The following is a 16828-nucleotide window of genomic DNA, read 5'->3' on the forward strand; positions in this document are numbered from 1 at the left end:
ATTTTGAATTAAATTTTTCGTAGAAAAAACGTTAATTCGAACGAAAATTACGGTAAAAGTGAAAACTATTCTGGAGTAGAGAAAACTACTTTTGTTGAACATGTGCTTCAAAATGACTCCTGCATACCATGCCGACACATCCTCGTGACAGAATTCAATTGACTCTTTGACCTCTTTTGGAACGTACGGATGGCCAAGATAACCCTTGAATCTTTCTGGCTGCCTTGTCGAAACAAACGGAATCCAATTTACACTTTTGGACTTCTCACACAGAGAAGTGTTGTTAAAATATTTTTTCAAATTTCCCGGATCGTAACTAAAATTAGTGTCGTTAACGTAGCAGGGTATGTTGGTTGCCATAGCGACGGAGATGCACCACGTAATCCGATGGGCACAGCTACCCATCCCGAGTTTCCAAAATTTAAAATCTGTAAAATGAAGAACCTCTTTGCTTTTTCGACAGGTGTCGCCATTTTGAACGTCAATAATTTGTTCAACAATTCTGTGTTCAAGTTCACCCATGACTTGATCACATTTGAGGCGGTCAGTTTTTGTATGTTTCAAAAAACGTTGCTTCAATTTGACATACCACTCTCCCAAATCGGTTATAACCGGTGAAATTTGTGATAACTTTTCCCAATTTTCGCGACCTCTTGTGAGTTTACCCAGCTTTTCAAACTTTTTTGAAAGTTTCCGATCAAGTTCTGTTGTGTCGAGCTCGCCTACTGTTTGTTTAATGGTAACAAATTGTCCTTTAATAAAATTCAATGATAAATCTAGGTAAAATTTCGCTAAATTAAAGTCATTCTGGCGAGCTGAGACGAATAAAATAGAATGTATTGAGTGTCGAATAGCGTTAAACGATATCCAATCGTTTTGATCTGGGGAAAATTGTCGTTTAATTGCTGTGTTATCCGTCTTGTCAGTATTGTTTTCTTTTGATTTCAAGTTTCTGACAAGTTTATAACTGCATGTATATAAAAACATGAAATTAATAGCTAGTGTGACAAAAATAAGATAATGAATAAAAAATTTTTTGGTCAAAAGAAGCTTAACAGTCCTAATTAAATCTACAAAACTGAAAGCCATGTAATTAAGCAGTTATGAAAAATGAGGTAACAATTTTAAAAAGGCTCACAAGTTATAATTATATAGTGATAAACGAATTATTTCTTTAATCGATTTTATCTGTTTTATCTCCGAAAAAAGCAATTAATGCAGACTTTTGACTTCTAACTACCTTATTTTTTAAGTTTTCCTAATTTACTTCTTATCTTGAAACAAAAATTGAATCAGCTGTACAACGAAATTATTCGATTAATTAATATAGAAACGGTTAAGAAAATATACGAAGTCGCTATGTAAGTCCGTCAATATTGTGAAAGGAGAGAAAATATTTAAGCTGATACCTTATAATCGAAAGTTTTAGTGATGCACAAAATGAACAATGCACAACGGTATGTAAAATTTAACCGGGACAGAAAATTGTAAGTGGTAATCACTTAACAATTTTGTCCCGGTTAAATTCTATATACCATTGTGCATTGCTTTTTTGTGTGCATCACTAAAAAATGCGATTAAATGTCTTCAGTTTAAATGAATAGAAGATTGAATATTTTATGAGATATTTAGTACACAGCAGTTCTGTTCGATCATGCATTTTTAATGATGAAAACCATAAACAGATTTGTGGATCAATGTCGCAATAAGATCTAAAGCAGCCTTCATCCGCTGAAGAGGACCTAATTTTGATTGATTTTTTCTAAGCGTCCATTTCTTAGTGCTTGAAAAGATTGATGTAAAACAGGACATGAAGTTGAATTTATTCCATTAGAACTCCATGGTTGTATAAACACTCTAAAAACTTTTTCAGTTATTTCACGATCCAACCAAGAGTCCATTAGAACAGAAATAAATTTTTCAGACAGAATAAATTGTGAGCTGTAATTGTAATGGTTTAGTCACAGCAAAAAAAAATTGCTAAAGCAGTGAGAAAAATACTGGTCGTACGTTTTGAAAAAAAAACAAATTGAATTCATTGTATGTGGGTTTAAGAAAACAGAGAACAAAGACCTAAGTGACCTCTGATCAGACTGTCTCAAGCCAAAGCAACCTCTGATCAGATCACCACAGTAAAAATGGCCTATGATAACGGGCTTCGTGCACTAATCACAAACATCTCTGATGAGACCATCGGCAACCAAAATAATTGCTCACAGAATACATCATGAGAAGACGATTGAGCAGACTTAGGGGCAACAAAAATCGATCAGACAGTAGTTCAAGCTTTTGCGCAGTCAAAACTTCTGCAATGAGACCAAAACAACTTTTCATAAAATGAGAAAGAGAGAATTTTCCCAGACACAATTTCTGATTCTGGTGATCATGTCTGGTTTTCAATAAACTATTTTTGTTTTCTTATTGGGATATAGTCTAATCTGGATAAAAACTATTCCTTTTTCGTAGGACAAGGACAGGTTGCATACAATTGCGCTCTATGCTCAAAATCATTTCTGTGAAGAAAACATTTGAAGCGCCAATGAGCGGCCTAACAGTTCATTAAGGGGAATTGGCTACTGACTTTGTCGTTCACAAGTGAATGACATCAAATGAATTGGACATTTGCGGTCGAAATTCCTCTCGAAAACTAACTAATAAGTGAATCGCTGAGCGATTCAATATATACGCTTAAACTGACTCGCTTAGCAAAAGGAGAAATGATTATTGGAAAATTTGAAATTGACATTTGAGAACATCAGAAAAATTACATTTGCTTGTTATAATAGGTAATAAAATAATGAGGGTTGTAATCAAAGTCACTATTGGACTCGCTTGCATTTTCCGCTTCACGGAGCGCGTAACAATTAGTGCCTCATAATTTGGCGAAATGAATGTTTGGGCGGGGTATGGTTCGTTTGGGGAGCATTCGCCTGTCACAATGGTAGATTCCGTACGAGCTGATGTTTGCTCCGCAATTTATTGTATGTTTTCGATAGTACATTAATTGCGACTGGAATTCTGGTTCTCTTTATTATCTGTCATTGATTGTGACAAGATTCGGCTAGATTTTTTCAACGATTTCGATGTTCCATGTCAAATACGCGATGCTGTCACGATTGAGTCAGTGGCGGCCTCTGATTCGGTTTTTGGAGACGATGACTTAACTCTTTGCTTTGATGGGACGGCTGTATTGCGTTGGATTTTTCCCTTTTGGCTTTTGTGGATGAACAGGGATAACTTGCAGTGCAGTACATCCCAGGTTGAGGTCCAGACTGAAATGGTCTCTGATCAGACCATCCCAGACAAAAGTGACCTCTGATCAGACCGACCCAGACGGATTTGTCCTCTGATCAGACTATAGTGCGCTCGAAGCTCCGTGTGCGCTTAAAGTGCGCGCAAAAATTTCCTCTGATCAGACTAATGTGCGTTCGAATCGGCCTCTGATCAGACTGAAGTGCGCTCGAAATTGCCTCTGATCAGACCGAAGTGCGCTCGAAATTGCCTATGATCAGACTAATGTGCGTTCGAATCAGCCTCTGATCAGACTTGTGTGCGCTCGCATCGGCCTCTGATCAGACAAATGTGCGGTCAAAACTGCCTCTGGTCAGACCATCCCAGAGCGAAGTGACTTCTGATCAGACAAATTCCAGACCATTGTCCAGACAAAAGTGCGCTCGAAGTCTTCTCCAGACAATGTAATTCAAGCGCGCCGAGGACATGTGTGCGCTCGAAGTCTGATCAGAAGGTCACTTTGGTCTGGCCAACTCGACCTGGGATGTAACCTGAGTATAACTACATCTTGTGGTGCGATTGCTTTAGTTCTGAGTTTTAAGCTGCAGGCCTACAATCAGAGCACTGGATAATTTCAAATGTATCGAAAAACGCATCGGCTTCCAATCGTTATTCCCACAAATTTCCGTATAACATTCCTCGCATGTTTTCCAATCTTCTCAATCGTCTGTCGTGTAGAACTTGTTTTGCATAGACGGCTAAGTGTGTATTGTTCACGGCGTGTATTCCAGTTTTGGCTAATTACTTCAGAACTACAGATTGTTAATTCAAGTTCTTGTTTTTGGATCATTGAAATATATTTGTTTGTCATAGCAACAGATAAAAATGGAGCAAAGACCTCCGGCAATCCGTTTAAGTTTTTCTGGGCTGTGTTACACTTCTTTTTTTCTAATATTCTTAGTGAAGGTGTTCTTTGGTGCGAGGTATTGGTAGTCCAAAACCAGGATGTGGCATGGCAGGTGATAAGCCTTGCGCTAATCATGGTCCTACATCGGTTGTCGTCATGTGTTACCTTGTACCGGTTTTCATCAATCTCGGTATCGTTGCTCAACGAAGCCTCCCATTTGTCATCAGATAATAATTGGTCCACCATACTATTTCCAGAACTAATAATTCTTGTATGATGAGTTTTTGTGTAAAATCATTTGTATCAGGCTCAGTTACTTAATGTTACTTAATAGAATATCGGTTGATGTGCCAAAATGAGCATAATATTGAGTCATTTTTAGGTTTGTAACTGTCGATTTTAGCCGTTCAACTTGACCGATTGCTCTGTGATCATCTTTTGGTGCCAGAATTAAATCAATATTAATTTGTTTAACAAATGCCATGATTTGCTGACCAATTTGTGAGCCGGCTTAGATCGCATCTAATTGCTTTTGCAATGCGGCTCTACACGTGGTTTTTTTAAAATTAAATTTTTATTCCATTAGTGTGTTCAAAATATTCTGCAGTAGAAAACTCTCTTCAAATGCAATCTAAACAACCTATAAAATATACTTCAACATCTCAATTAAAAATTAATTTTTGCTTAAAAGTAATTTGTTTTTCTACTTTTGGAACTTTACGTTTTATAGGTTGTCGTTTTTTTTTCTCGAGTCATAGATGTGTTTTTTTACCTATATTGGTACAGAAAGGTCACGTGTTACCGTCTTTGCATGATGTCACGGTTCATATACGGCCACACAGCTTGAATGGCCATATTGGTCATTCCCCAACCGCCTGAATGCGTGATATGAACTGCGCAATGTTTATGCGTTTGGGCTTGTCTTTTTGAGAACTCGGCAGAAACTTTGGCAACTTTTGAAGTCAAATTTGAGTGATAACTTTGATCATGCCGAAATATGAAATAGAGCAAAACAGTGAATGGCATCGCTGAAAGAGAAATAAAATTTAAAAACAGCCGGAAATTGTCCTTACTGAAATTCAGAGTCAGAAAACTAAAGCCAGTTTTCTGAGCGTGGAAAGCTAAGCCAATTTCTTTAGCATTTAGGACAAACACTTGGAGAATAACCTGGCAAAAATCAGTAACCCGATATTAAACCACTCCTCACATGCGGTTCTTAAAAGGAACCCAAATCCAACAACTGCTTCAAATTTCATTCGAGAGCAGTTAAACAAACCTATCATCCCAACACATTAGCTCAAATCATATCAGCATGCAAGCCATTAACAGGATCAATTGCTCTCGGAATGAAAAGATGAACCGACTAATTGCTGTCAAACGACGGGCGATTTGAATTTTGCAGTCAGCTTCATGCTTGTGACGGATGGCATTTGGAGTCAAAAACTTCACTATGCGGATTAAAAAGGAGCTATTAGAGGTTTTCATAGAGCCCTATTAAAATTTACAATAAACAAATGAAACCAGTAAAACGTACTTTGTGCACACTTCATTTGACTCTTAAACTAGAATTGCGCTAAATGAGGCGATGAAGTAGAACAGAATTATTGTGTTGTTGTTAGATCATAAATAAACAAGCAAGATAGTCACATAAGTTCTTTCCCAAATTTTTTGTAGAAATGAGCAATAACAAAAACTTAACAATTTTTACAACTGAACAAAAATTTTCACAAAAATCCTATCCTAGAATAGCCTAGCAATCATACGCATACATATGTTGCTTCTCCTATTTATGTCTAAATAATGCACAAATTTAAGTGTAAAAGTTTTTGAAAAAAAGTGACCCACCTATGTGATCCCTAAGTTAAAATAAAGGATGCTCTAACGATGACGAGAAGCAACATGATGGTCAATTTTTCTTCAGCAAATGTTCTAAAGATATGGGATATAAGCTGCGATTGCGATCACTACTTTCAAAGGGACCAGATGAAGAGTTAGAGAACATGGCCCGAACATTTCTGGAAAATTAGCTGACGGTGACGCGCTCGTCTCACATGGGGATTGAAAAATAGAAACAAAACCCAGAGGAAAAACTTTAGAGATGTCGTTTCCGAGTGACAAAAAATGTTCCAATTCGAAGTGCTGTTTCAGCTAGATTATAAAACTATGCCTGATCCGTTTTCTAAACATAAAACTATTCCGCTTAATGCTAATGCCAGCCAGCAAGTGCTCTAATGAACTTCGATATTCTATTTGACCATAACAAGGGGTTTTAATTGTTTATACCAGTTTGTTCTATTTTTATCCTTTTGACTTTGACCGTATTCAAATCATTGCTTTTGTCGTACTCTATTTATTCGCAGTGAGCTTTTGCAACGCGAAAGCACACTACTGATTACAATGAATTTCGCTAGGAAAAATACGTACTAAAATCTATACTCGATCTTGCGGCGCGAAATAAAAAAATAAATTGAAGCAACCAATTCTGAATTGAGAAATAAGAAGAATAAAAGTCAAGTGGTTGTCAATAAATGGGACCAGGTCAACAGACCACGAGGCGGGAAATACTAGTCAACTGATTAACATCATCTTGAAGTAAACGTGAAATACGAACTACAGGCAAAGTACGAATGGCGGGCAAACTGAAAAAAAAACTAAATTATAACATCGTATTAAATTTTACTGTACTAAAAATATGAACAATTAATGATGATTATACAGAGCGAGTTTCAATGAGTTTGATTTCAATCTGAGTTATATTGGTTCTTGGTTCGTAAACCGTCATCGAGATAACATCGTCTTCGAGTGTCGGGTTCCTCTGATCTGCTAAGGCACGAACTTGAGGATCATAAGGCGACACAGTCCAGATGACTCGCGAGATGCTTTTTTCGTCCGGAACTTGCTCGGCGGATGATTGTATGGTTTCGACCAACGACACGTTTGGTGGCTTGAAAATTTCAACGTCACCCGCTCTACGTGGTCTCTTTGGAGGTGCCTTAATTTCCGAGTCTGGAGAAGAGTTCTCGAAGCCATAGTATGGCGGGCTTCAGATGAGCGTTTGTCTTTTGTAGATGAAATCGAAGTAGATGGCGGAACCTGTTGCAACGCTGATGTTGGAGCATTCGATACATGTATGATGAGTTAGCTCGGCGGATCGGGGTTGGTTACTTCTAGTTGATTTCGCAGAGCAGAAAAGTTTGGCAGCTTGGGAATGCACCCCCGCATCGCGCGTGCGATATTTGATCCGGAAGAGTATACGCCGCTGTCTGGGTCTCGTCGCTTGTGTTTCAATTCACTATCCCCTTTCAGTTTTCATGTGTGCTCTTTAATGTGAATTCGCATCCGTTCTTCGACTTGTTTTTTGCTATTACGTGGCCCACGATGGTCGGCGTGCACATTTAAGGGTATCTGGCGCTCTTTTTGAGTCCCGAATGTCGCAATATCGCTTTTGCGAACAGTCACAATCGACTTCACCGGTTCATCGATTGTCAAACTTATCGGACTAACTTTCAAGATATGTGAGTCAGGTGCTAGCACTTCGTATAATCCTTCAAGCTTTTTCTTTGACCTGCATTTCCTATGCACTTTACGGGCTAGCTTCAGTTGCAACGCGCGTTCCGATCGGGGTACTGGTCTGTAGAGCGAGGTAGAAGAAATCCTGATCCTTCGTCCGTGTTGTTCCTCTCCTGGTCATTAGCGTCATTGGTCGCTCTTGTTATCCCCTTCTCCACCTCGATATCGCTTCTGTAACCATTTTACAAATTATAATCAGGTAGGATGGCTTCGGGGGTGACTGTGTCTTCATCTATATAATAGTTTATAATATTATCGTAAGAGAGGTTAGACAATTTAGGTATAGTACAGATTACGCTCGGCGGGTAAATAGGCCTTCCAACTTGTGCTCCGAAGGACGACATCATTGTTGTTTTCTATTTACAAACTCGCAGTTGGTGAATAATGATGATCTTTAGTGAATGCTTTATGTTGAACGAATTAGTAGCCGATTTTTCTTCTTTGATACATACAAGTCTATTCTTAATTGTCTGTACTAGTTTTTCTAACAGTCCAATAGCTCAATGATCGTTGACAGGAGCTTCAAAATTTTCAATATTATTCTTATTACAGAAAATCTTTACTTGATGTCCCACAAGACATTTTGCGTGATCCAAACGAATGAAACGCTGTTTTCCATGATTTTCAAAATACATGTTCAAAAAATTGAGAACATAGGGACCGTTTGCTTTTCAAATTTACATGTAGAAGGAAATTTAGAAAAACGATCTAATGCGGCAAGGAAGTATTTTTCATATTCTTTTTCATCAAAGATTGGTCCTCCAAAATCAATTTGTATTTCCTGGTTCCGTTCAGCACACGGTATATGAGAGTAATATTGCTAAACGGGAAATAATGATTTAAGATTCTTACAAATTGCAGTACAGGGTTAACATTAAGTGGATTTGACGATTAGCTCCTTAATCATGTATGGCCACCAGCAAGGTGTAGCCATACATATCAGTTCACAGTTACCTGAGTGGCTTGCGTGGAGATCATCGATAAGCACTTCCCGCAAGACATTCGGTATTACAATTTTTTCGTCTATACAGACGCAACGGGAACGCATGTGTACATCCCGCCAATAAGAATGAATGTACGGGTTTAGTTCTTTCAATCTAGCTTCCTTATTGGTAAGAATGTAGTCACGCATCTCTTTGAGTACCGCATTTTTGCTTGTTAGGGACGCTACTAACGGCTTGCTAAACACTTTTCCTATTTTATTTTCGAATGTAGGAAATTGCGGACTGAATGTGAGTAGTGTGCTGTTATTTGAGGATGCCGATAAAAATATTGATGTAGTAATTATAGAGGATGGATTCACTGTGCGGCAATAGTCACCAAATCGGACTGGAGTACTTCGCATCTTTGGAGGTATATTGATTTAGTTTGATCAAAATGTCGAGGAAAGTTGAGATGTGGTTTTGAGATAAATATTGACGACTGATTTTCAGAGTTAGATGGGGTAAAAAAGCACTGATTTTATTCTTGGTGATTGACTTTTGAAAATATGCGTGGAATTTCTATTAACTAGCGGGAACTTGGGCTTATAAAATTGCGATTCTTGCCCCGCGGAACATTTTACGTTCTGATTTTGAGAAGAATTCTTAAAATGATGTGGATTTCGTTTAGTGAGTGTGGTGTTAATTGGTATCTGCGACGCTGGGTATGCATAATTAGAATTATTTACCTTGTTGGTATTTTTTAATGGATTTCGCTTTGCAGGAGATAAGTGAAATCCATGTGTGTGTAAGTGAGTGTCGAAGGTGTTAATTGTATTTATTGAATTCTTGATAGGTTCAATATTAGTTGTGCTTCGCGGTACGGGATCAAATATTTTAAGTAAATTGTAAAGTTGAGTTGCAGATTGACTAGATGTCAGTTTTAAAGAATTTGTGGGTGCGGAAATGAGATCATGTTTTGCTACAATAAATTCCTCATCATAAGCGGAAACGTTTTAGCTTTTTGTGTCAAGATATTCATACAACCAGGCTCAATTTGGTTCCTGGCATATGTTCAATTTCAAACTGGTAGGGTAAAAGTCTATCTGCCGAATGGGTGAGGCAGCTAGTGTATGACTTATTTGAACAATTTTCTTTTAAGATTGAACGGAGAGCTCTGTGATCTGTGATAGCTTTAAATTGTTTACCACAGAAATAACTTTTAAAGTACTCAATAGACCAAATTACACCCTGTAGTTCTAATTCATTGCCACTGTATCTCTCTTCACAAGAGTTCAGGAATCTAGAAGTGAAGACGATCGGTTTTCACGCGACCACTGTTATCTGTTTAAGGGCTGCGCCAAGCCCGGAGCGAGAAGCATCAAATTTATCCCGCGTTTCGGGTTGTCATGATACTTTTCAGTTGCATTTGCACCTGAATAAAATTTTCTTGTGATTCAGTCAAAATGAGTTTAGTAGACTTTTTCAATAATGGGCGTAGTGGATGACTAATTTGGACAAGATTTGGAGTGAATTTATTTATAAAATGCACTGAGCCACGGAATAAACGAAGCTTCTTTGGTGTTTTTGGTGCTTCAGGAGACAAGATAGCAGATTGTGAAAGATGATAACCAAGCCAGTCAGTTTCAAAATTAGCAAAATGGCATTTCGGAAGAATAATTGAAAGATTTTCCTTATCCAGACTTTTGAGACAGTTTAATGATACATATTGTTTATGATCTTCCTCTGATCTTTTACTAACAATTAAAATGTCGTCGAGGAAGCAAAATGGATTTCTTAGTCCAAAAAATGTATTGTCCATGGCCTTTTGAATTTCGGCCGCCACATCTGTGAGACCACAATATCGATTTTAAAATCTGTTTGTGCCTGTCCAATCACCGCATATAATATTGAAATTACAAGGACAAACTGTATCAGGGCCCATAATTAACTAGCTGTAGGCATTTTTAAGATCTAATGTAGAAAAATATGTGGTGCTTTGCGACTTGGGATCACTAATTTGTTGAGATATATATTCGATTAGCGTATCAACGTTCGGCATTGTGTTCATGTTTTTGCAAATCGCTTTAGTAAGTAATTTGGAATCAAGTGGAAGTTTTATTGACTGGTCTTTTCTGGTAGTGACTACAATTGCTGAAACGAAATATGTCATGGCACGTTTTGTTATTTGTGTCTTTCGTCAAGCAAATTTTTGAGTCCCTTATTTGCTTTATCTTTTAGATTAGTGGGTATGCGTCTCTCCTTTTGATGTCGGTGTTAAAAATTTTTGTGAATCTTAGATTTTGCTACGTGATTTTTTGGTGGTCCAATTCGAGTTATTAAGTTGGGGAGTTGTAAGGCTATCTTTTCTTTAATTGCGGAGTGTGGTGAGATATTATTCACTTTGTAACATTTTTAAGAAGAAGATTGTGTAACTGCAAGTCCCAAGGTTTTAGGCCATCCAAAACGACTGTGAATGTGGCGGCTGGATTGTGCCATCCGTTGTAAGTTACGGGTGTTTGAAATTTTCTTTCAATTTGGAGCGGTTCGTTTAAGAAGGTCCGCAATTGTAGTGTATTAGATTCCCGTACCCAGATCACATGCCAATTGTTGTTGACCACGCGCGTAGCGAGTGACTGATTTCAAATGCAACATGCACTTCCGGAGTCAACGAGTAGAAGTGTAGTAGTATAACCGATTTTGATCGGCGTGTTTAGGGGCTCTATTTTCTTGAGATCATTATGAATTGTAGTCACCATGTTGTCATCGCCGCTACTGAAGTCAGATTTGTATTAGTTTCGAAGATTGTAAGAAATTTACGGAGTCCTCAGGATGACGTTCTTCATCTATGTTGTTAACTAACCGTTTCTTTGGGATCTCAGGTTTCTGATTCTTTTTTTACGACAGATTTTAGAGAAATGGTTTAACAAACCAGAGTTATTGCAGGTTTTACCTTTTGGAATGCATTTTACCCGGTGTTTAGGGAGCCAATTTGCGCCACAATTGAAACAATAAAGAGGAGGACAATTGATTTGCTTATGGACGTTATTCGAGAGTGACCAATTCGAAGACCGGGTAATGGGTGAATACTGAATTGCTTTCACGCTAGCCAGAATGAGAGTATTGTTGTGTTGTTGAAATTGGTACTAATTTCTCACCCCGAGTTCCAAGTTTTTTTGCAAGTTCTAACACTTGTCTCAGCTCTACAGTTTGTTTGAGAAGTTCTTTTTGTATTTAGGTGTCTTTTAAGTTTGTAATGAAAACGTCTTTGATCAACGCTTCTTCCGTGTTCACGAAATCGCAATTTTCAACCAGATCCCTAAGTTTTCCGTAAAATTGTTCAACAGTTTCTCTCGGGATTTGCTTGGTGATGAGGAAAACGTGTCTGTCAAAAGTAATGTTTCTTGGCCGGATGAATGAATCTTCTACAATTTTCCAGAATTCAGCAGTCGTGAGAGTGTCGATCATTATGTGACAATTTTTGCAGTTGAGAATCCTGCGGCATTTTACATTAATACTCAGAAAGAGAAGGGAGACTGTCTTTCGATCCGCAAGCGGCCAAGCCTTCTCCCAACACGATTATACCGAGTTATATCGATTTCAACGATTCTTTGGAATATGTTTTGACAATTCATATTTTGTTGGGCGTTTCGGGCATTGGGCTCCCATTCTGATTGCGCTGAAGATCCGACAATTGTTTCTTCGTTTGTTGTTTCCAGGGAAAGTTCTACTATTTCGGGTTTCGGGCCGAGAACTGTACCGAGGATGCTGTTTTCCTTGGCAAGCAAGTCTAGTTTATACTGAACCCTCCATTCATCCCATAGTAAAGGTGGGTCAGTTGTGGGCTGCAGCAAGTCGTACTCCATTCAATTGCAGTAGGCTTTTGCAACGCAAAAGCACACTTCTGATTACAGTTGGATTTTTCTAGGCGAAATACGTATTAATTTCTATACTTGATATCGCGGCGCGGAATTAAAGAGATTAAAGCAACTGATTTGTAATTAAGAAATAAGAAGAACAAAAGTGAAGTGGTTGACATCAAATGAGATCAGGTGATCAGACGTGTCTGCTCACAAAGCCGGAAATACTTATCAACTGATTAAAAGCAACTTGAAGTTGGACACGTGAGATACTAACTGGAGGTGAAATAAGAATGAACGACAAACCGAAAAAAGAACTTAATTATAACATCGCATTAAACTTTACTGCGCTAAATAAAATGAACAATTATTGATGATTATACATGTATCACAGCTTCATTCAATGTGTCAAGTATTTTAAAATCAGTTGAGTTGGTACAGTGAGTGAGGTAAGCCAAGACTAAAACGTGGATTTTGTCACCTATATAAACCAAAAAGCGTGATCAAAAGGTAAAGTGATTTAAATAACATAAAAGGACAAATACTGAAAAAAATATCCACAGGATTGATGTAACTAATGACCTGACAGTGAATGTTTTTACAGCAACGTTGAAGTAAGATAGACAAAAATTCCATGACCCTATGTGCGCAAAAATGAACAAAAACTTCTGAAAGTTTTTAAATTTTATAATAGAAAATATTATGTTTTAAGAAAAAAAATTACAAATGAAAGTTAGATTCACCAATTATCTTAAAAGAAGCCGTATTAAAAAAAACCATATGTTGGTCGAAGAAATCAAAAACTAAAAGTAGGAGTCAAAAATGTGGCGCCATTTAGGCGGCACTGAAGGACCAATTAGATCCGTTTTTGCTGCGACTAAGCATGAAAACTGCAAAAAAAGTGCTGGAATGAAAACAATATTGCTTTTTGAAAATGAAGTGTTAAAATCGTGAAAACAACTGAAGCCAACCGACTAATTAGATGCATTTTTTCTTCATTAGCAATCTACAGAACCTGTCATTAATAAGACTAATTGATAGGACAAAGAATAAATAACCAATTTTTGCAAAACCTCGCTGTTATTTTTGAGAGTAAGAAGGGCAGAGAACGCAAAAATCACCGACTCAAACAAATATATCAATTAACTAAGTCGCTATTAGCTACAGTTGAGACTTGTTTTTAATGAGACTTAGAGCAAAGACAACAAAGTGAAAAAAAACTAGCAAAACAGAATGTTGATAACATTTCTTAGAAACTATTAGTGTCGAAGTCATAGAAAGCAATCGCTCTGAACCCAAATAAAAAAAACCGATTGAATTAGTCCTTATTGGCAACCTATTAGATCTGTCACCCAATGCGAATGAGTACACTAAAAGCAAAAACCATTTGGTAATCAATGACAGACAAAGCAAGAAGAGGCACCAAATTAACGACATTAAAAGAAAGTCAGAATATCTTTGAATTTTGGTAGCGTCAAATAGGAGAAACTCATGACTCAAAGCCAATATCCTTAACGATAGCAAATCATAATTCACTAAAATCATAAAATACCTTTTAGAAGTTCCAATGGTGAAAAGATGGACAAAAGGATTACAAATGAGGGTTAGATTCACCAATTCACTTAAAACAACTTGTGTTCGAAAATAGTAGTATGTTGTTCATTAAAACCGAAAAACAAAAGCTGGAGCCAGTAACTGGGCGTCTCTTAGGCCGCACTGAAGCCCGATAAGAAATGTTATTTTTGCGATTAAACAAGAACACTACAAGAAAAAAGCGCCGGACTGAATTCAAATTTTACTTTTTGTAAATTAAGTCTTAAATTAGAAAATCAACTGTTTTGAAGCCAATTGGCTACTTAGATGCATTTATTCATCATTAGCAATCTTCAAAACCTGTCGTTATTGAGAATAAAAGATAGGAGAATAAAAAATAACTATTTTTCCCAAAAACTCGCTGATACTTTTTGGAGTTAAAAAGGGGCAGAGAACGCGAAAGCCATAGACTCAAACAAGAATATAATTTAAGTCATCAATTGCAACAGTTGAGACCTGTCTTTTTTCAGAGTAAGAGCAAAGACAACAAAGGGAACAAAAAAGTAGCAAAACAGAAAATTTCAATAATACTTCTCAGTAGAAATTACTCTCAAAGTCATAGAAAGCATTTGTTTTCAAATCAAACAAAGAAACGGATTGAAATAGTTCCTATTGAAAACCTATGAGACCTGCCATTAATTGAGATTAATTCACAAGAGAAAAAAATTACATTAAAAACTCGAAAGAACTGTTGAAAACAACTAGCGCTAAAATCAAGAAAAAGTAACCTTGAACTCTAACAATGATAACCAAATTAGGTATTTTTATGACTCATTAGCAACCAGTAAGACTTATGATTTTTTAGACGAAAAGTTGATAAAAAACTATCAAAGCTCAAAAAATTTACCATATTCCTCAAAAACATTTGGTGCCAAAATCATAGAAGGCATTAGATTTGAATAAAAATAATTGACTCGATTGAAATAATCGCTATTAGCAATTTGCGAGGCCTGTCTTCATAGATTTAAAAACGCAAAAAAGTTCTACAAATAATCGCAAAACACAAAAATTCATTAAAAATTTTTAAGAACAAATAGGGTCAAAGTCATTAAATTCAATAGCCATCAACTCAAACCAGTAATTAGGTTCCTTTACAACTCATTAGAAAACAATGGGATTTGGCTAAAATGATACTTAATGAAAAGCCAACAGGAATAATAATAAAGGGGGAAAATCAAAGAAATACAGATATTCTATGCCAACAAAAATTTTCCAAGACAGGAAAAGTATTAGCTGCCCCGTTGCTGAATTCAAGCAGTTGCAAATACGCGATATTTGAACACAAGTTTTGCAACATTAGGGATCAAGAGAATAATCTCAGGAAACAAAATCAAAGTGAAGCAGGTGAAAAGTTTCCGAAATACAAAAAAATTGTTGAAGTACAAATTTCTCACCCCAATTAAAAGGCCATTTGAAGATTTTTGAACTCATTTGAAGGTCACTTGAGGTTTCAAACTTACTTGCTTCGTTGTTCCTTTTACTATTACAGCCTGAATAAAATCACCACTCCAATTTGACTCCTCAGTGGGGTGAAAACGCCGACAAAGTGTGAACAGATCTTAAAAAAGATAGCGTTCCAATACAATCCAGTGTCGAGAGGCTGAAGATGGTCAGTAAAGTACATAAAACCATCAACGTCGGGTGAATTCCTATTGAACCCGACATATAGGAGAATGAAAGATAGGAGAATAAAAAATAACTATTTTTCCCAAAAACTCGCTGATTCTTTTTGGAGTTAAAAAGGGGCGGAGAACGCGAAAGCCATAGACTCAAACAAGAATATAAGTTAAGTCATCACTTGCAACAGTTGAGACCTGTCTTTTTTCAGAGTAAGAGCAAAGACAACAAAGGGAACAAAAAAGTAGCAAAACAGAAAATTTCAATAATACTTCTCAGTAGAAATTACTCTCAAAATCATAGAAAGCATTTGTTTTCAAATCAAACAAAGAAACGGATTGAAATAGTTCCTATTGAAAACCTATGAGACCTGCCATTAATTGAGATTAATTCACAAGAGAAAAAAATTACATTAAAAACTCGAAAGAACTGTTGAAAACAACTAGCGCTAAAATCAAGAAAAAGTAACCTTGAACTCTAACAATGATAACCAAATTAGGTATTTTTTTGACTCATTAGCAACCAGTAAGACTTATGATTTTTTAGACGAAAAGTTGATAAAAAACTATCAGAGCTCAAAAAATTTACCATATTCCTCAAAAACATTTGGTGCCAAAATCATAGAAGGCATTAGATTTGAATAAAAATAATTGACTCGATTGAAATAATCGCTATTAGCAATTTGCGAGGCCTGTCTTCATAGATTTAAAAACGCAAAAAAGTTCTACAAATAATCGCAAAACACAAAAATTCATTAAAAATTTTTAAGAACAAATAGGGTCAAAGTCATTAAATTCAATAGCCATCAACTCAAACCAGTAATTAGCTTCCTTTACAACTCATTAGAAAACAATGGGATTTGGCTAAAATGATACTTAATGAAAAGCCAACAGGAATAATAATAAAGGAGGAAAATCAAAGAAATACAGATGTTTTATGCCAACAAAAATTTTCCAAGACAGGAAAAGTATTAGCTGCCCCGTTGCTGAATTCAAGCAGTTGCAAATACGCGATATTTGAACACAAGTTTTGCAACATTAGGGATCAAGAGAATAATCTCAGGAAACAAAATCAAAGTGAAGCAGGTGAAAAGTTTCCGAAATACAAAAAAATTGTTGAAGTACAAATTT

The 16828-nt window shown here is 36.6% G+C and overlaps 1 protein-coding gene across 1 annotated transcript in view; it reads right to left on the reverse strand.

The window, feature by feature from the left end:
* The window catches only part of LOC142347357 (uncharacterized), a 64169-nt gene extending 62733 nt beyond the window's left edge, over window positions 1-1436 (reverse strand). The window contains exon 1 of the mRNA XM_075398927.1: window positions 90-1436. Within this exon, the coding sequence (XP_075255042.1) occupies window positions 90-1089 (1000 nt within the window). The 5' untranslated portion in view covers window positions 1090-1436. The remainder of the gene's footprint in view (window positions 1-89) is intronic.
* Between the last annotated feature and the right edge of the window lie 15392 nt (window positions 1437-16828).

Source organism: Convolutriloba macropyga, chromosome 1 (assembly GCF_964194025.1).
Source record: "Convolutriloba macropyga chromosome 1, txConMacr16.3, whole genome shotgun sequence".
Lineage (NCBI taxonomy): Eukaryota > Metazoa > Xenacoelomorpha > Acoela > Convolutidae > Convolutriloba > Convolutriloba macropyga.